Source organism: Lotus japonicus, chromosome 6 (genome assembly GCF_012489685.1).
Source record: "Lotus japonicus ecotype B-129 chromosome 6, LjGifu_v1.2".
NCBI classification, from domain to species: domain Eukaryota; kingdom Viridiplantae; phylum Streptophyta; class Magnoliopsida; order Fabales; family Fabaceae; genus Lotus; species Lotus japonicus.
This window is the reverse complement of record NC_080046.1, coordinates 42,639,529-42,659,991: the sequence shown is the minus strand read 5'-3', so window position 1 is coordinate 42,659,991 and position 20,463 is coordinate 42,639,529. Positions and strand designations below refer to the sequence as shown.

General features: G+C 36.6%; 3 protein-coding genes across 4 annotated transcripts; 2 read left to right on the top strand and 1 right to left on the bottom strand.

The window, feature by feature from the left end:
- Window positions 1-809: 809 nt before the first annotated feature.
- On the top strand, window positions 810-5,524 carry LOC130724155 (beta-1,2-xylosyltransferase). The gene is made up of 3 exons (XM_057575328.1): window positions 810-1,519; window positions 2,715-2,864; window positions 4,414-5,524. Exons 1-3 carry the CDS (start codon window positions 857-859, stop codon window positions 5,137-5,139), a joined length of 1,539 nt encoding a protein of 512 aa, XP_057431311.1. The 5' UTR covers window positions 810-856; the 3' UTR covers window positions 5,140-5,524.
- Window positions 5,525-8,819: 3,295 nt separating this feature from the next.
- On the top strand, window positions 8,820-14,371 carry LOC130724154 (uncharacterized). 2 transcript variants are annotated; one of them, XM_057575326.1, is made up of 8 exons: window positions 8,820-8,986; window positions 9,251-10,446; window positions 11,112-11,218; window positions 11,678-12,166; window positions 12,468-12,617; window positions 12,726-12,857; window positions 12,946-13,382; window positions 13,605-14,371. In XM_057575326.1, exons 3-8 carry the CDS (start codon window positions 11,152-11,154, stop codon window positions 14,208-14,210), a joined length of 1,881 nt encoding a protein of 626 aa, XP_057431309.1. In that variant the 5' UTR covers window positions 8,820-8,986; window positions 9,251-10,446; window positions 11,112-11,151; the 3' UTR covers window positions 14,211-14,371. The 2 variants fall into 2 exon arrangements, with proteins under 2 accessions (XP_057431309.1, XP_057431308.1); XM_057575325.1 differs by having other exon boundaries at window positions 9,251-10,592.
- Window positions 14,372-15,052: 681 nt separating this feature from the next.
- On the bottom strand, window positions 15,053-18,073 carry LOC130724157 (40S ribosomal protein S8). The gene is made up of 5 exons (XM_057575331.1): window positions 17,917-18,073; window positions 17,754-17,826; window positions 16,797-17,130; window positions 16,058-16,227; window positions 15,053-15,475 (listed from the first exon to the last, which is right to left on the bottom strand). The coding sequence occupies exons 1-5, from the start codon at window positions 17,918-17,920 to the stop codon at window positions 15,400-15,402; spliced, it is 657 nt and encodes a 218-aa protein (XP_057431314.1). The 5' UTR covers window positions 17,921-18,073; the 3' UTR covers window positions 15,053-15,399.
- Window positions 18,074-20,463: the final 2,390 nt, after the last annotated feature.

Below are 20,463 nucleotides of genomic sequence, written 5' to 3'. Positions count from 1 at the left end.
ACAAATTTAACATCAAAAATAAAAATTAAATATTGATAAAATATGAATTATTAGTAAATAATTTAGACAAAACAGTTTTAAAATTAAAATTTTTCCATAAGGTATTTGTGTATTATTTAAAAAAAAATTAAATATGTTTTTTGATCTATTATATATTAGTGCAAATGACTTGAGAGGCATAACAGAGGAAACTAATTACAAAAAAACTAAATAATTTAAAATTTAATAGATACTGTTTTATGTTATTTAAGTTTTTTTAAAGAGTTATTAAAGTTATAATTTATTTAAAATTACTTTTTTGTTGATAAAAAACACACGGATTATGTTATTATTATATCTTATTTGAAGATATCAAAACTTATTATTTAATATTAAATATTTCAAAATTGAATAATTATTTTTCATATAAACAAATAAATGAATTATTAAATTATTAAAACTAATTCCATGCTAATTAGTAAATTAAATTATTAAATTTAAGTATGTATTGTTTTACAAAAAGAAAACTCTAAATTGTCTCAAGATAATCATTTTTAATTTTATTATACTTATGATCAAAAATATTTTAATATTCATTTAAAGTATAATAATTTTAAAATAATGTTAAAAAATATTGTAAATAATCTGGTGCATAATATCTAGTATTTTAGTAAATTGAAGGTTATTTAATTAATTTTCAATTCTGTTACCTTCTATTCCATTTTGTTCCGTTTCGCAACTAAACGCAAAGAGAACAAAGTTCACGTGGCAGCATCTTATTGGTCTGTATTGTCTCCTTTGGTAAAAGCACTTCCACTTCCTTATTTGATTCTACTTCTCTTAACTTCACACCCCACGACACACAGTCAGAGAAGCCATGAACAGAAGGAACACCTTGCTTCTGAAGACTCTGTTGTTCCTCTTCGCTCTCAACTCCTTCTCTCTCTGTCTCTACTTCGCACACCATCATCATCACTCTTCTTCCAAACCTAACCACCACTCTTCTCTCACACTCCCACCTTTCCGACGACCCTTTGGTGAGACCCACCACCAGACCCACTTCTCCAAACCATGGCCTATCTTACCCTCTTACCTTCCATGGTCCCCACCTTCCAACTCCACCCTTCTCCGCTCCTGCGAGGGCTATTTCGGTAACGGCTTCACGCGCCGCCTTGACCTCCGCTCCGCCGCCGCCGGAGCGGGGTGGTTCCGGTGCTGGCACAGTGAGACTCTGGGGAGCTCTGTTTGTGAGGGGGGGAGGGTGCGTATGGTGCCGGAGAGGATTCAGGTGGCGAAGGGCGGTGAGGCTCTGGCGGAGGTTATTGGGAGAGGGGAGGAGGAGGAGCTGCCCATGTTCCAAAACGGTGCGTTTGAGGTTGATGGGGGTGAAGGGTTTGGTGGGGGGAAGGAGGGGAAGATGGTGGTTGACCGTGAGTTTTTGGATCGGTATGTGCCTCGTGGTGAGGTGATGAAGCACACCATGCGTGATTTGATCAGTAAGATTCGGATCGTTGGAGGGAAGGACTTTGCTTGTGATGAGGTGAGGGGTAGAATGTTTGAATTTTGTTTTTCTTCTGCTTTCTATTTTTGTTGACTTGGATCATCTAGGTGTATGTGGTTAGTGCTTGAGTTGGGTAGAAATTGATTTCTATTTTGAACTTTGGATGTTGATTTTTCTCATTTGGATAATTCTGAATCAGATTTGTGGTAATTGTTGATCTCTTTTAGATGGGGGAATAGATATCTTCTGGTTTGTCCTGATTTAGCAGGGGGGGTTTAATGCATTGATTTGGTGGAATCATTTAGGAAGGACTAAAACAAACTAAGAATGCAGCTAGCTGGGGCTGTCTAATCTCTCTGCTTATTAGAGACTTCAATTCTCTTGAAGCAGCCATGAGTAGAGCATTGAAGAGAGGCCTAGAAATAGTTTCATTTTATAACAAGTTTTGGGGTGAAGACTCGGCCTTAGAGTTAGAGATGTAGTGTGTGTTTGGATACCAGTTGAGTGCAATGTGAATGTACTTTCATCCTTATCTATAAGATTATTTTCGTTCACTATTTGTTGCGAAGTGTGATAAGTCAGTTGTTAAAAATGTATATGTTAGGAAGAGGTTTAAGAAGTCTGGCTAAAGTCTGACTATTTTGTGTAATAGAAGGCCTTACTGACTATCTCATCAGTTAGTAAGACGCAGCTTCAATAGGTTTAGGCTATATATAGGAATTAGTTATTAGTGAAGGTAGTTATTGAAAAATAGGTAATTGGTGAGCTGGTTTCTTGGTAAGTGGTAACCAAACTGGTTTCTCGGTAACCAGTATCTCTCCCTATCTTCCCTAAACAACCCTGTTATCTCTTGTACATTCCAACAGAAATAATACTACAATTCCCCTCTAGAATCACATTGATTCTGGGTTAGCATTCTATTGTTTGGCTGTTCTCTATTGCTTTCTGGTACCAGTTCTATCAAAGTGAGTGCTAATGTCGGTTCATATTGATGTCAACTGGTATCCAAATATAGCCAATCATTCCCTTTCATAAAAAATGTGTATGCAAGATTCAATTGGTAAAACCTTTCATTCCCTCACTGTATGTCTTCTATCTTTATTTTGATTTTTAAATCTTCCCAACTGTTCCTCCCCTTTGATATAATTAACTGTAATATTGTTATCTTTCTCTGGCTGGTCAACTTCTACTTTTACGTGCTTTTGACATGAGGACTTGTACTTTCTGCTTGCAGTGGATAGAGGAACCAACACTTCTGGTGACACGCTTTGAGTATGCTAATCTTTTTCACACTGTCACGGACTGGTACAGTGCATATGTTTCTTCTAGAGTTACTGGCCTGCCTAATCGACCTCATTTGGTCTTTGTAGACGGCCACTGTATGGTATGCATGATTAGTATTGTTAATCTGTTTCACTCGATTTCAACGTTCTAATGTTGTTGGTTTGCATCTAGCACTGTGAAAACATGAATGTAACGCGTGCTGCGTCTTGATGCTATTGGTTTGCATATATAATATATTTGCCTTTTGCAAATGAATTGTTGTCATTATCTGTAAACAAACCAACCAAACAAATAAGAGTCAAAATTAAAAGGTAAAGGTATAATATAAAAGCCATTTATGTGACCTAATAGCTCATGTGTAAGTGTATTGAGATGTGAAGAGTGAAAGAAGAGGTTGTTAACTGTGTAAGTGTTTTTTGTGACCTGATTATGAAATGAAAAATCAGTTGTTGATGTTGGTAATATGGTATGTTTTCGGATGAATTGTGCCCTCTTTTATGAAAGGAACCAAATGGACCCAGCAGATTTTTATGAGTAAATGAAAAGAATTAATAATTGGAGTATCTTTAGATTTCTTTTTTGGTTGGAAACTCTATTGTAAAATTTAGTTATAATTGAAAAGATTCTGTCAAATTGATCTAATTTTGTATGTTTTCTAGTTTCCCCTTTTACCTTTTCATTTTCAATCCTGTACAATTTGGTATTTTATTAGTCTTCAGGAAAGAGGGGATATATTTTTGCACGCAGTATTATCTAAAGAATAATTCTGAACATCTAACTTCGAACTCAAGTTTTAAACTTGATGTGACAGATAAGGATGATAACTAATATTTATGATGTAGCTCAACCATATAATTTTAATCAACTTCTCTTTGTAGTTTATAAAATGGTTGGCTTTCAAATTTCAAATGTCTGATAATGGTTGGGTACTTCCAGTCAGCAGTGTCAAATCAAATCCGTTTGGTCGTCTTAGTGAACCTGCCAAACATGGAATTATCTTGTGATCAATGTGATATGTCGCTATTTGTTATGATATTAAATATTTTTCTGGTTTGTTGTCGGCACTTGTTAATAGTTATAACATGATTATCATGAGTTTTTGGTTGGTCACTAGTGTGTTAGTCATTCTATGTACATAAGATATACCTATTGACTATTAGATTTGATGTTAGATAAATTTCCTAATATCAGATAATAATCAAATCAACTGTCAAGTATTGTGAAAACATATCAACAGAGTTGTGCTCAAACTTCAAACATATCAATTCTATATCTGGGTTAGGCATGAGCAGATCATTTTTTCAACTGCCATATTTTTTTGTGACCACATATGTTGTTCTTAATCTTTACTAATAATATCATGAGCTTTTGGTTGGTCACCATGCGTGTTAGGGTTTTAATTTTCTATTAAGAAATTAGGATATTTCTCGCCATCCATACGACTTCAAAAATTCATGACATGCAATTATTTTGGTTAAATTTGCAAGTTTAATTATGTTGATTAAATATTACTGCTTTGTTTTGTTTCTTCTGCATGAACATGCATGTACTGTCTTTTACATATTTGTTAGTTTTGTTTGCCTTGCTGGCAAATAAGGATATTGGCAGAATTATTCGTTAATTTACTAGGTTGCTCCAATAAATTTCAGACTCCTCTTGAAGAGACATGGAAAGCATTATTTTCAAGCCTCAGATATGCTAAAAACTTCAGTGGTACAGTTTGTTTTCGTCATGCTGTTCTCTCACCTTTGGGATACGAGACTGCAATGTTTAAAGGACTAACTGAAGAGATAGATTGTGATGGAGCTTCTGCACAAGAACTGTGGCAAAAGCCTGATGACCACAAAACTGCTCGCGTTTCTGAGTTTGGAGAAATGATAAGAGCAGCGTTTGGGCTACCTTTAAACCTGCACCATCATGTTGGAAAACATGTCTCTGGACACAATGTCCTCTTTGTTCGTAGGGAAGATTACTTAGCTCACCCACGTCACGGGGGTAAAGTTGAATCAAGACTTAGTAACGAGCAAGAAGTCTTCGACTCCTTGAAGAGCTGGGCATCTAATTATAAAGGGTGTAAAATCAACCTTGTGAATGGGTTGTTTGCTCACATGTCTATGAAGGAGCAGGTGCGAGCCATTCAAGACGCGTCGGTTATCATCGGTGCCCACGGTGCTGGTCTTACTCACATAGTTTCTGCATTGCCTAAAACTGTGATTCTTGAGATTATTAGCAGCCAATTCAGACGGCCGCATTTTGCGTATATTGCCCAGTGGAAGGGGTTGGAGTATCATGCAATTAACCTTGATGGATCATATGCTGTACCTGGAACTGTGATCAATGAGCTGGTCAGCATAATGAAAAGCCTTGGGTGTTGAGTGTTTGGGTTTGGACTTCAATTTTTTATGACTAACATCTCATCTGTGGCATGCTCTCTCTTAACTGCAACCAGTTTGGTTAGTGCAACTGAATTTAACATAATGATTCTATGATGTTTGTGTTCAACTGAAGAAGGATGCAGGATCAGTGCCATGAGAGAGAGTTCGAATTTGCTGCCTTCATTTGCTCCATGTCCCATGTTGTATACAGATTAGGATTCTCAAATTTTTGCCTTGTATATTGAGATTTTACACACACAGCCTTGTTGTATTCATGAGCTCATTTTTTTTCTCCGGATCATTCTAATACAGATACTGTTACTTAGAATTGAGGTGATACATACACATTGCGTTTGTACGTAATAACTTTGGTCTTTGGCTGACATATCTCAAGCTTTTTTCCCATGAAAAAAGTACTTTTATTCTAAAATAATCAATTTTAATGATATTAGATGTGTTTTTACAAATTTTGAAAATACTAGAATAAGAAAAAACTAGGTTTCTGATTAATGAGAAAGTAGCATCCGGTTAAAAATAGTTTTAGTGAATAAAAAATGTTTTCTTCTTCTAGTTTGCACTTAATTTCAAAACAACTTCAGCATTTTCTGTTGGGAAACAACAGAGCTGAAGAAAAATAAAACACAATCACAACACAAGAAAATTATGTGGAAACTCCAAAACCGGAGAAAAAACCACGACCGTTGTCTAAACCGACAACCAGAGAAATATCACTATGTGAAAATTGTTACAACACATAGACTTCTCTCACTCTCACCCCAATGCCCCAGTACAACCACACTCTCATAAAGCAAATATTAAACTAAGTCAGATATAAGCTTAAAGTGCTACTGACTGGTGCATCTAAAAACAAAGAACCTAGGTCCAATATATAGCCTTGGTCTCCCCCTTGTTTCACCACACTAAGCGATGTGGGACTTCTCCAATAGCTAATTTTTAACCTCCTTCTTTATTTTAGAAACATGGGCAATGTGGGACTTGACAATCAACCCCAACAATCTCCACCTTGATTGTAAGAGTTACACATCTTCCGCTTGCATTGTCTATACCGACAATCATACTCTACCATAAAAGAGTAGACTTCACTTGGAAACAAACCATCCAAAGAATTTTCTTCACTTGGAACTAAATCATTCCAAGAATTTCCACATGTCGAAACCTTGTTGAAATTTTATGGTGCAACTCCCATGTTGGCTTCCAGGAAGTTCTTCAGCCATCGACACCTTTCACCACACACCTTGCATCAATGCCAACCAATGCCCGTGTGTTGTTTCTGAATCCGCTAGCAATAACTTGTCCTTTTCCATGGTATAGCAGAAAATACCATAAGGACAAACTTTATCTTCTAGATGAGATCATCACCATCATCTCCCAGAACAAGGGAGACAGTGCTAGCACTTACCTCAGAGTCTGTCTTTTTCAGATACTGCTCCACCTAGACAATTTCTCTTCACATGCCCAGACTTTCCACACTTCCAGCACGCCAGATTCTTTGCAAGGATCTTCTTCCCATTAGCCCCACCTCTAGTTAGCAATATTGAGCTTGAAGAACAGTGCTAGCACTTACCTCAGAGTCTGTCTTTTTCAGATACTGCTCCACCTAGACAATTTCTCTTCACATGCCCAGAATTTCCACACTTCCAGCACGCCAGATTCTTTGCAAGGATCTTCTTCCCATTAGCCCCACCTCCAGTTAGCAATATTGAGCTTGATGAAGTGCTTTCATCATTTTTCATTCTCCTTTCTTCCGAAATAATTTTAGTTGCAACTTCTTCAAAACTCAAACTTTCCTTCACATACATCAAAACACGTTTCAGATGAACATAGGAAGATGGAAGGGACAAAATGAGCCTTAATGCTTTATCTTCATCATCAATCTCTACTTTAATAGATTCCAGCTTGGAGATAATATTATTCAAAGTACTCAGATGATCAGATATTTTCGTACCTTCATCTATGCGTAGATTGTGGAATTTCTCTTTCAGCAACAACCGATTTGAGATGCCCTTTGCCTGATATAACCTTTCAAGCTTCTCCCAGAGCTCCTTGGCTGATGACAAATTCTGTACATTTGCAAGAACATTCTTTTGCAAACACAGACGAATTGCACTTGCAGCCCTCAAATCTAGTTCCTCCCACTTGTCGGCCTCCATGTTGGAAGTGTTTCCTTTCAGCGCCTTGTGTAATCCTGATTGTATCAGCACATCCTGGACTTGTACTTTCCACAAGCCAAAGTTGATTTTTCCATCAAACTTCTCTATGTCAAACTTCATAGCGCTTGAATAAGACATAACAACTGCAAACCTCCTCTTCAGCACCTCCACAATATCACACTTATTTTCTGGTGTGGAAGATCAGATAATACTGCAACCACAGAGCATACTAAGAATTGTGATATCTCATCGAACCGAAGCTTTTGATACCACTGTTGGGAAACAACAGAGCTGAAGAAAAATAAAACACAATCACAACACAAGAAAATTACGTGGAAACTCCAAAACCGGAGAAAAAACTACGACCGTTGTCTAAACCGACAACCAGAGAAATATCACTATGTGAAAATTGTTACAACACATAGACTTCTCTCACTCTCACCCCAATGCCCCAGTACAACCACACTCTCACAAAGCAAATATTAAACTAAGTCAGATATAAGCTTAAAGTGCTACTGACTGGTGCATCTAAAAACAAAGAACCTAGGTCTAATATATAGCCTTGGTCTCCCCCTTGTTTCACCGCACTAAGCGATGTGAGACTTCTCCAATAGCTAATTTTTAACCTCCTTCTTTATTTTAGAAACATGAGCAATGTGGGACTTGACAATCAACCCCAACATTTTCTAAATTGGAATTTTTTCTTTCCGATTTAGAAACCATGTTTTGTGAATATGATTTTTAGTTTTAATAACATATAAAATTTTAACGTAAAAAAAATAACGTGTAAAAATTTATATCTCATCATTTTCTAGTAATTCCTCGTTCCACTATCACTATTGTCATTTTCACCCAACACAACCTTCACCGCCGTTGTCACCTAGTATCGACACCCACTGCCACCCACCAACACCTTCAATAGGCACTACCACCACCAGCATCTTATTTGACACCCACCGCCGCACCACAACCTAGTATCTCCACTACCATTGCCACCTAATACTCTCCACCACCACCACTGTTATAATGACCGTCACTGCCACCACCACCAGCATCAGGTAACATCCACCACCACGACCAAGTAACATTAGTCGCCGTCATTGCCACCACCACCGCTGTCACTAGACAACATCAACTGCCACCGCCACCTGGTATCATTCACCACCACCATCATTGCTATTCAGTATCCTATACTACAACCACCCTGACACCCCTCCACTACGCTCTACCATGATCGTCACTTTCCACGACTACGCAAGCTATATACTATACTAAGTGGAGTTAATATTGGTAGAAAATGTCTTAGAATGTTGAATACCGTGATTATAAAGCCTACAACTTCTACAAAATTAAAAGTGTCTTTTTAAAATTGAAAAATTAGTTTTAATTTTTTTAAAAATTTTGAAACATAAATCTAAAATACACCTTGAAGGGGACCTAAAATAAACCCACTTGAATTTTTTCAAAAGAAAAAATACTTATTTTCTTAAAAAAAAATTGTAATACAAGATCTACAACAAATTACAGCACTTTTTAATGTGAAGCCTTTCTGCTTTCAAGTGAGTAGAATTGCTTATTATGAAGAATCAGAAGCCAAAGCACCACTCTGAGGTACCCTATTGATCGGTTCTCAACTCTTCGTATCTGCACATTAACGTTAACGCTCAAACTCAACGGTATGTATTGTTCCATTGATAAATCCTCACATCTTAGAATTCATAGTGAAGCTAAATTCTTAGTTTCGTTGTTTCCTGATTCCCATTCATTTTTAAATGCACCCCACCTGTTTGATGAAATGCCTCATTGTTATCTTATTTTTGTTTTCATTTATTATTACAGTGACATTCATAATTATGATCATCAATGTGTTAAGTTTATTGCCACTGAACTCAAACACACAATTTTGTATCACTGATCAATGGTGTCTTCTTTTGTGATAGGTGGTTTAGCAAATGGTGGTGTGTTTTCCATCAACACCAAAGAAACTGGCCATGACCATTGCGTGCTTCCTCTGTGGTGGTGCAGGTTTAGCTGTTGGGGCGCACCTCTCTTACGTCAATGTTGCTCCCCAGCGGGATCGAACCTTAGCTCGCGATGATTTTGTTAGAGAAACGTTGAGGAAGAAGTATGGTTACATTCCCCCGATGCAGGCTCGAAACATGGCTCGCAGTGATTCCACCAAACAACAGTGAATGACTTTTGAGTTTTAAATCACTTCATCAAATGAAGAATAAATGCTTATTGCCTATGCTTTTCACCCTATTTATCAATGTTTATAGTTGTGCCCTTCTTGAGTTTCTGCAACTTTATAGTTGTGTACTCTTGATATCAAATGTGTGTATGGGTAGTGTATTTTAGAGATTATTATTATTGTTGTGAAATAGCTGCACTAATGTTGCAGACATCAACTCGATCAGATGAAGCCATTAGTTTGATTCCTTATGGATATGTCACCGTGGATAATTCATTAGTACTCACTCAATGAGATTCTGTTCTATTGAAGTAAAAAGGCTAGTAACTAACTTGAAAATAGGGATGTTAGGAGTTAGGACGGTTTAAAAGGAAAGACCAAATTTGAAACTACTTGAGGAAGAAAAGTGCCACAACTAAATGAAGCCAGCTAGGGAAGTACATTGTAATGAGTATGACCATCATGCAGCAGATAAACAATTGTTAGTACTGCACAATTGTACACTTCCAATTGAAATATAATTTGTCATCTTCAGCTTCTTATTTTCTTTCTGGTAAAGCATAGGATAGATATGGAGATATACAAAATATTGCAGTTCAAAATTAGGATTTCAAGTAATTTTGCATAGCCTACAAAGAAAGCATCTCCAGCTCCTATATCTTGAAGAGTTTAATGAGTGTTCTTGTGTATATTTTCCTTCATCTTCTGCAGCTGCTCATGATTATCCATTGAATCAGATTTTAGCTTCCAAAACCAAGATAATTTTATTGTAGAAATGTCATTTGCAGGATGATACATGTTACATGGTCTAAAATGAGGAAATGGGGTTGAATAAAATGAAGAATGTAAGAGGGGCATGCAATAACAGTGAGAAGGAGGAAGGAGGTTCAAAGAAGAAAGATGCAAGGAAACAACTTGAATAGAATTTCTGCAAACTCAATTAAGGTCTTCTATATGTGTCAACAAAATCAAATTTCTATCCGGTCACTGTTTATGCCGATTATTTCGGATTCAAAATTTAGCCACAGTTAAAGCTCTTCATCCCTCCCCATGGGTGTACTCAGCTTGCGTTGCCAACTGAACTGATTCTCGTGAGTAAAATTAAATTTCTATGCTATTAAATAACATGACAAGTAATTATATTGAAATAGAGGTGTTCTGAGGGTTAATAAACATAAAAGCCAAATTAGAAACTTAATGAGGAAGGGTAACATGAGATGCATTGCTTTTACTTTTTTCTAGGCAAGTGCATTATTCTCACCAGTGAAAGGGAATGAAAAGTTCAGCAATAGTGGAAACGAGAATCAGCACTGTGCTCCCCATGTCTTTAAAAAAGCAAAAAAAGGAATATTTAAGTTAATACTGCACAAATAACAATACACACAAAAATGTAAGAAAAGAAAAGAGAAAAAAAATGCAAAAATGTAGTGTTCTTTCCGTTTGAAGTATTACTCATCCTCCTCAGCTTGTTCTTATGTTCTTTCCATCAAAGGAAAGAAGAGTTTCAACTTTGCGTTGTGAACACGGAAAGCAAAGCATATACATGTCCAGCTCTTATAACTGGAACAGCTGAATGAGTGTTTTTGCATGTTTTCCTTCATCTTCTGCAGTGGTTGATTATCCATTGAAGCTTTCAAATTTGCAGAACAAATGTTACTAAAAGAATCAAGTTCACTGATGCCTGACGATGATGTCAAGGCTGCTATTACTGAGTTTGGTATGTCATTTCCTATCCATTATTACAAAGAAAAAAGCATCATCTGCTTCAGTATATATAGGATTGTGCTCTATGATTCTTGTTTTTCTTAAGAAAAAGGGATTCTGAAACAAACCATGGGATTCGTAGAAATAAAATGATTTCTAGATTGGGATAGTAGGCAGTAGGCTTCAAAATTTTGTGACTTTGCGGTCACAGCTTCGAGTTGTGGAATCAGTCCATTGCAAAGCTTAGCAAGAGAATTTAAAGTCTAATCTCTTTTATTTTTGTGTAAAGCTTAGCACTTCTTGATTTAAGTTTGCTATAGATTATGACATATTCAAATGTACATACTTGATTCAGATTGAGATCACATGAGACATTTTTACTAAGTGCTGTTTTGCAAAGAAATGTTGTCTTTTCCATATTACAATTTCCCATTTCCATACAACTAATGTTGTTACTAACCATTGGCAAAAGCTAGGGGATTCAACCACAGTTACTACCAACCCCTGCACATAGCAATACTAAAAGGCGATTGGAAATCTACAAAGGCTTTCCTTGATAGAGATCCAAGTGCATTGACAGCAAAGATTACCATGATTGGCAGGACTGCACTTCATGTTGCGGCGCTCGGAGGTCAGTGGCGGCTTGTTGAGAAGCTGGTGCAACATGTGCCGGCACATTTACTTGGAGAACTTGACTTGATGGGTTGTACTTGCCTACACTATGTTGCAATGGGTGAAAGCATAATGGCAGCCAAAGCATTGGTGGCTAAAAATCCTTCTCTGACACAAATTATAGATTTCAGAGGTTCCACACCACTCATCTATAGTATTACCTCTACCAGATGTAAGGAGATGGTGTGGTATCTTGTCTTGAACACTACAGATGAGAGACCTGGTTCTCCATTCTCTGGTCCTTCTGCTGGTCTGCTTGTGGCTTTGCTTACTGCTGCCGGATTGCATGGTAATCCAAATGCTTTGCTGAATAGTATATGCAACTATGCAAGTGCGTGTTTAGAAACTCGTTCGAAAATCACGGTGAAGCTAAATGGTGGACAGAAGCAAAAGATAAGTAAAGTTACTTATTTCTGTCCACCATGATGATTTTTTGTTTCACTGTGGTTTCCGAACGAGTTTCCAAACATCCAGCAAATGCTGAATAACTTAGCACTTAGAACAAGCTAATAACCATGTTTCTACCCCTTCAATATATCCTTTTATAACTTCTTTCTTTTTGGGGGGCTCTCCCATCATCCTATGTACAGATATCACCATGTATCTTCTTCAGCAGTACCCTAACTTGGCCACTATTTCTGATTCAAATGGAAGCACAGTGCTCAATGTATTGTCGAAACTGCCCTCGCATTTCCAAGGTGGAAATAAGCTTAGGTTTTGGGGGAAATGCCTTTACCATTGTAAGTACCTTTTTCTATAGGCGTGATTCTTTTCTCCTACCATCCTTGATTGTAATCCTCTTCCACCATGTTGAAATTTTGACATTTCCTCTTCTTCAACTATGTAAGTTGTTCCCGTGGAACTTGATTACTTACCACCCAATCAGTTGAGAGGAGATTTAAAAGATTCTTATGGGCAAAAATCAAGCCATACCCATTCTCATTTTGGAAGTACAATATGCAATGCACTTCAAAATCTTGGTATGTTGTACATCTAACCTCTAACTCCCTAACATGCTTTTTCTCTTAGTTTCTGTTTCTCTTCAAAAATAAGTAACCTTATTTGCAGTTCCTGGTATAAAGCTAGTTCGAGATGCAAAGTTAAGACAAGAATCTGCTGTGAGATTGGTAGAATTTGTTTGCTCACAAGTTTCAGCCATGAACGACTCTCAATTCTGGCAGACTTTTGTGAGTGCAGGCATTATCTTCAATGCCGCATCATCTGGCATAGTTGAAATCTTAAGGATTTGTTGCCAATTTTTTCCTGATTTAGTTTGGACTCACATGCCAAATGAAGGGTACATAGCTCAAATAGCCATCAAGAACCGGCAAGAAAAAGTTTTCAGTTTTCTGTGCAAGATGCCAATCATTTGCAAGTTTTTAGTCTTAGCTTTAGATGAATCACAGAACACCACATCACATCTGGCAGCAAGGTTTACTTCTCCTAAACTAGCATCAATTTCTGGTGCAGCATTTCAAATGCAGAGAGAGTTACAGTGGTTCAAGGTTTGTTCAATCTCACAATCGCCTTCTTAGTGCAGGTTTGGAAACTCGTTCCAAAACCAAAGTGAAGATAAAATCATGGAGGACAGAAGCAAAAACTAAGAGAAGTTGTTTCTGCCCACCAAGATTTTGGTTTCACCATGGTTTTAGAACGAGTTTCCAAACATGCTAATTGTGAAGTACAATTCGGAAAAGATGTTGATAGGATGGGATGATGTCCAACAGGAAGTAGAGAAATGGGATCACCCTCTCCATAAAGAAGTAAAAGACCAAGATGGTAAAACAGCTTGGCAATTGTTCAGGGAAGAGCACAAAGCATTGCTTGAAGAAGGGAAGAATTGGATGAAGGACACATCAAACTCTTGCATGATAGTGGCAACTCTTATTGCTACAGTGGCTTTTGCTGCTGCTATCACAGTACCTGGAGGCAACCAACAGGACAAAGGATTCCCAATATTCTTGCCACATAACACATTTTTAGTGTTTATTGTGTCGGATGCATTAGCTTTGTGTTCCTCAATGGCTTCTCTTCTGATGTTTTTAGCAATCCTGAATGCGCCCTATGCGGAGGAGGATTTTCTTAACGCATTACCCCATAGATTGATAATTGGTTTGGCATCTCTGTTCTTTGCCATAGTGACCACAATGATAGCATTTAGTGCAGCCCTGTCTTTGTTGCTCCAGGAGAGACTAAAATGGGTGCCAATTCCTATTGTTCTTCTGGCTTGTGTTCCGATCACTTTATTTGCAAGGCTTCAACTTCCATTGTTCATACAAATGATCATATCAACATATGGATCTCCCATTTACCATCATCAGAGACTTTGGTAAGGCGCTTCTGGTCTATTCTATAGCTCATAAGAAACAAGACAGCAAGGAAAACAAGACAAAATCAAGTTGCTATGTCTCTTTTGTAAAGCACCCTGTCTCGTCTATTAAATTTGTGTCAAATATATACACATCAAATTTAAATTTTCCCATTCATTCTTTTATCTGTTAAACCTTCCCATTTACCTATTCCAAAAGCATCCAAGGCTCTCTCTCTCTCTCTCTCGCTGGTCTGTGTTTCTCTAAGTTTAACATTATTGAATACCAAAACCTTGCTCTACACCATTGGATAAACAGATAATCAGGGAATACAAATGCTGATACTAAATGTCTCTTATCAAATAAGTATATGCAAGCAAAAATTTAGATATCATTTAAATAGTTTTCTACTTGCACACTATGGCCATGGCATATTAAAAACAAGTACACGATCAAATTTAAAAATTAAACTCTACAATAGAAATACTATACTGGACATATTGCTCAGTAACAATATAATCATTCAATGTTGTTAATTGGACCAATCAAAAATGGTTCTTAAGCTTCATCCACAGTACAAGAATTATTATTATATCCTAGCTATTGTCTTCAACAGATATAAATTCAGTATAACAACAAAGATATGAAGGCGCTAGTAATTGCTGTTTGTTTTAAAGTTATGATAAAATTAAATTCAACACATAATTAGATTTGTAAGAATTGAGATTTGACTTGTTCATAGAAATAAGATTGCAGAAGTTTAAAAGAAAATTGTTTTTATAGGATAAAGTTAAATAACTTTTGAAGACAAATTTTCTAATAAGGATGACATCAGAAATGAAAACCAAAATAATACAGGCGGTAAATGAGTAATGAGAGGGATAATGTAATTGCGTAAATGTTTCAATTTAAAAAAGGAGCTCAACATCTACTTTCGTTCAATTGAGCTTTCGATACGCAAGAGCATACTTGAGAACACAAGCAGATTTACCCAAAACCTCATTTTGCTCTGAATGATGAAGTAATTTTAGTCTCAACTTTAAAACAAACACACTAAGTCGTAATGGAGGTAACCAATTTAAACAGTCTCTACAAGTAAACAAATATAAGCGTTCTGGCCTATGTTGACTCCCATAAACCCCTCCCTGCCCAAGAAAGCAGACCTCCAGGCAAAACTGATCATTCGGTTGTGTCTGAGATGTGCGAACAGAGCTTACGCAGCACCCTTGCCCTTCTTCTTCTGAAGCTTCTTCATGTAGAATTCTAGCTCTTTGCCTTCTAATATATATCTGCCATAAATTTACAACAAATTAGGTGCTTATAACAATATAACTAGAACTATTAAATTCAAAATTAAAAAATATTGCCCCATCGGCCAAACTGTCAAACTGTAAAGGGCAGTGATAAAATAAGTGCTTCTCTTTTCACCCGTGAACTTTAGAGGTGAGCATCACATAATTCTTTTGAAGTTAGCACAGGAGACATGGAGTTTCAGATATTGTGATAAAATCAATAAAAAAATAAACAAAATATCATTGATCAATCAGTCTACCAGTTCCTTTTTGCCATTGTAAATCATATTCATAACCATCCACAAATCTTAAAACAACAGCAGATATAACTTTGAAAATGACAGATCAGTGGGCCCCATTTTTTAAAAATTAAACAAACTTAAGCACTTATTTATTAGCCCTATCAGTATTAAAATTCTAGCTCATCAGATATATCTTCTTTTTGCAAGTAAGACATTGTTCAACAAAAACATTAAAACAATCTAAATTTGAAAGGCAATTCTAAGTTTAACCACAAAGTGCAATGAAAGGAACGAATGCACGTATATATCTGATAGCTAATCAAGTAAAAATACATACCCATCAGAACGACCACATTGACCGGGTCGGGATGAGATACAGGCTAAAAGGCGGCCACCTCCAAATTGTTCTTCAATATGAGCATCAAGTGTCCGGTTCTCTGTACGCTTTTCCAATTTTCTTAAGACATGGTTGCTCTTTTTTGCCTCCTCAGTGGCAGTTTCAACATCCTGTCCAAACATAGGTATTAAATGATGTAAACAAATACTTAAGTAATCAATCTAGCAAGTAAAACTAAATAAAATCATGTAATATTAATTGAAAAATCACAGTTGGTAAAACATGATATCCTATTCTACTTTTATAGGATAAAACTGTAATATTTCATAACGTAACCCAGATTCAGAACTCATTTTAGAGAAATAACTTTAAATATGTGAAGATCAGTTTTTACTGCATTGAAAATTTAAAGCCCTGGAGTAATTTAAGATTAGATTTATAGAATTTACAGATTTAGACGAATGACAATAAAAGTCCAATATCATAAAATAAACAATTGACAAGCATGCTAATAAAATTAAGCAATAAGTATCAAAAGATAAAATTAAGCAATGAACTGGATGAATAACCAGTGTGATTATGAACACAGCAAAAGATGAAACCTTACAATGTTCCAACAGCCAACATTGGCAATTACTATTTTATGAAATCTAATATCATGTTTATTAGGAAAGCATCTGAAAGGAAAACAGAAACAGTATGTATGGAGTAAATACACAATAGATACTGTTACAAATACCTCTCCTTCCTTCTTGGCAGCAGTTGCACCCTTCTTCTTGCGACCAAGGTCAACACCATAATGTTGGAGATACCACTGCTTGAAAGGAGCTGCATCAACCTGAATAATGGCACCCTTGACCAATGTCTGAGTACGAACCAGCTCATTGTTGGATGCATTATACACCACATCAAGAATTCTAGTTTTGCGGGTCACAGTTTCACTCCCCCAGGAGAAGTTTCCAGTATCAAGCCTCAACGCACGCCACTTCACATTCCCACCTCGAACCCTAATCCTCCTAACAGTTTTGTTGCTTGAAAGCTTGGTGTTAGCTGGTTGCCTCCCGAGCTCATACCTGTCAACAAAGACACCCCATTAAACACCCAATAATTATTAGGAAAAAATGGATAGTATAAGTGGGGCACGGCATGAGTTAAAGACACATTAAAACAAAAAATACTAAATTATCTAAAAAACCATTCCCACCCCTCTCTTAGTATGTTTACAAAACAGATATTAGTCAATGCTGATACACAGGCATTAAGAACTATCACTGTTCAATAAATAAACAAATTAACAAACTAATAAACAAAGGGTTCCCTCTAAATAATGGCGGAAATGACAGCTATATAGTGGATTATCGGAAACTGCCATGGCAGATATTTGATAACACTGATACACAGCCATTAAGAACTATTATTTAAATAGTTCAGGTACCTCACCCATAAAGATGCAAAATCAGCTACCCAATAAAGATGCAAAATCAGCTTTTCCAATAATAGTTTCTAACAAACAAAATTCCCTAGTCATATACCTGCTGAGGCACTTCAAAACAATCAAATAAACAGAAAAAATGGTCTCCAATTTTCAGAAACAATGTTTTTTTGCCTCATTTTCTAATCTTACATCTTAGCAATAAGCAAATGATAGCATAGCAGCAATAACAACAACTAGAAACAATGAGATATAGGAATTTACTTTCTCTTCTTCCTCCAAGCCTTCTTTTTACCACCAGTGGCGCGCCTCTTGTGCATGGAATCACGAGAGATACCTGCACAGATTCACACGAGTCAGCATCAAATGAAATGCGAGTTGAAGATTGAAAGAGAGGCAGAGAGAGAGAGAGAGTGGTAGCGCGTACCCATTTTCGGTCGACGAAGCAGAGAACAGTGGTGCCGCTGCGAGCTCTACCAAGAGACTTTCAGAGGAGGAGGAAGAAGATGAGTAGAGAGCAGCTAGGGTTAATGAGAAACACTCATTGGGCCAAGATGGATCCACGACTTAAATTGCAGCCCACACTCCTTTATTTTTTTCGTAGAGGATTATTTTTTTCCTTTTTAGTAACCCATACTTTTTTTTTAATTTTTTTTGAACCAAACATATTCTTTAATTAAAATCAAGCCGGCATCGAAGCCACAACATCCGCCTGCAAGAGGCTTAACAATCCCGAAGGTTCCTCCTCCAACCAAACAACATTAGAAAGGTTGGAGGCATTCCGGCTATAAAATCAGCCACAAGAGTTCTCAAGTCTACGAACAAAGGAAAGAAACATCTAATGAAGTCATATTTGAAAGAATTCATAAAGTGAGAAAAAATTTAAAGTCAAAAAACACTCTCATTTTCACCTTTAGAGACCTTACACATTAAATCATCATTCTCTTATAAGCTCTTAGTATTCTTTTAGTGTCAAATCTTGTATCACAAAATTAAAGAGTTGCTAGATCTTAAACTTTATACATCATTCTTTTTTAAGAGAATCCAAGTAGAAGAAAAATCCACTTATCATATTTGGGTTTAGGAGAAGTCTTGAAGAATACTTGTTGAAAAAATCTCCTATAAAATACTTGTGAAGGAGGAGTCATTGATACTTGGTTGAAATAGTGGTAAATCTCGGTGGATACCAAGACCTAGACGTATCGCATCATTTTAGGGTGACCACAATAAATCTCTTGTGTAATTTACTTGCTTTTAATTTATGTATTCTTATATCTTATCTGTTGCAGAAATATATTTGTTTGTTTTAAAAGATTGTTTTAAAAAGACACAATTTAAACCCTCGTTATTGTGCCCTTGCATGGCTGCATTATTTCTCAGCATGTTCACTCAAATAGACAAGTTATACACCAAGCTGAACCCATGATGTAAAAACCTCAATGGTCGTATAAAAGGCCTAAAAACCTCATATTAGGAGTGAACCAATTGACTTATGAGTGGAGAAGTTTATATCTTCTTTTTAAACTAACGCTTCCATCTTACAATGCTTTTGACTCTTTTAGAGTATTAGATTGTGCAACAATTAGAAAGTCTACATCATGGCTTCAATCACACCAAAAGAGGTCAATCCATCATATTTGAGAACAAGGAGATGAGGGGAACTTCTGTAGATTCCAAACAAGCAGCAAGAGCTAAAAGGGAAGATGGAGTTGGATGCAACTAGTGTGAAGGAGCCAACCAAGATGCCAGTGGGAGCAGTGACTTCCAGCGAAATCCAATGAGGGTGGAGACCATGGTTGGAGTTGGAGTTCTAATCGTAGCTGCAAGTGGTGGACAATTAAAACCCCCTTTTATTGTGTTCATGCATTATTTCTTAACATGTTCACTCAAATAGACAAGCTATACATCATACTGAAACCATTATGTAAAACCTCCAATGGTCGTATAAAAGACCTAAAAGACTCATATTAGCAGTGAACCAATTGACTTCTAGGTGGAGAAGTTTTAATTAGTGTTAAGAAAACCAGACCGGACCGACCGGTTCAACCAATAGGACCGAAAACCGGACATGGTACCGGTCCGGAACTCTTTAAAAACCGCTGGAAAGTAAACTGGAATTAAACCGTTCAAGCCGGCCTTCCAATGTATATAAACTTACTTTGCCAGTTCATTTCCCAATAAAAACGTCACTTGCCATTTTTTTTTCTTGCACAAACTTACCAATGAACCATCTGGTTTCGTTGTTTTTTTTTTTATTTAATAGTATATACTAATATATATATATATATATATATATATATATATATAACATTTGTTAACTTTATGAAACTTTAATATTATTTTGTCTGCTTGATATCTATTACTATTACATGTAATTAAACTTAAATTTGAGTATAAATTTAGGAGTAATAAGATAAGTATTAGTATTAAATATTCTTTTTATTAGTAACGGTTCGACCTCGGTTTGATTACGGTTGAACCTTTGAACCTTAAACCAGTACCTTCATCGGTTCAATGACCGGTCCAGTTTTCAGAACATTGGTTTTAATCTTCTTTTTTAAACTAGCGCTTCCATCTTACAACGCATTCGAATCTTTCAGAGAAGTAGATTGTGCAACAGTTAGAAAGTCCACATCATGGCTTCAATGTACCAAAAGAGGTCAATCCATCACATTTGAGAATAAGGAGATGAGGGAAACTTCTGTAGATTCCAAACAATCAACAAGAGTTAAAAGGGAAGATGGAGCGATGGATGCAACAAGTGTGAAGGAACCAACTAGGATGCCAGTGGGAGCAGTGGCCGCCAGCAAAATCCAATGGGGGTGGAGACCATGGTTGGAGTTGGAGCTGTAGTCGTAGCTTCAGGTGGTGGTCGGAGCTATTGTCGCAGACGGTGGAGTAAGGGATACAAACCCTACTTTCTCTCCAAATTATAACCAAGCAAAGCCCACTCCTCCTTTCAACCTAGAGACCC

Bases quoted from the DNA above. Each gene is read 5' to 3' on its own strand.
- LOC130724155 (XM_057575328.1), top strand. From the start codon at position 857: ATGAACAGAAGGAACACCTTGCTTCTGAAGACTCTGTTGTTCCTCTTC. The intron at 1,520-2,714 runs GTGAGGGGTAGA...TTCTGCTTGCAG, and splicing joins AGGACTTTGCTTGTGATGAG to TGGATAGAGGAACCAACACT. The intron at 2,865-4,413 runs GTATGCATGATT...AATAAATTTCAG, and splicing joins TTGTAGACGGCCACTGTATG to ACTCCTCTTGAAGAGACATG.
- LOC130724154 (XM_057575326.1), top strand. From the start codon at position 11,152: ATGTTACTAAAAGAATCAAGTTCACTGATGCCTGACGATGATGTCAAG. The intron at 11,219-11,677 runs GTATGTCATTTC...CATTGGCAAAAG, and splicing joins GGCTGCTATTACTGAGTTTG to CTAGGGGATTCAACCACAGT. The intron at 12,858-12,945 runs GTATGTTGTACA...CCTTATTTGCAG, and splicing joins CAATGCACTTCAAAATCTTG to TTCCTGGTATAAAGCTAGTT.
- LOC130724157 (XM_057575331.1), bottom strand. The intron at 17,131-17,753 runs GTAAATTCCTAT...CTTTGTTGACAG, and splicing joins GCTTGGAGGAAGAAGAGAAA to GTATGAGCTCGGGAGGCAAC. The intron at 16,228-16,796 runs GTATTTGTAACA...ATGTTTGGACAG, and splicing joins CTGCCAAGAAGGAAGGAGAG to GATGTTGAAACTGCCACTGA.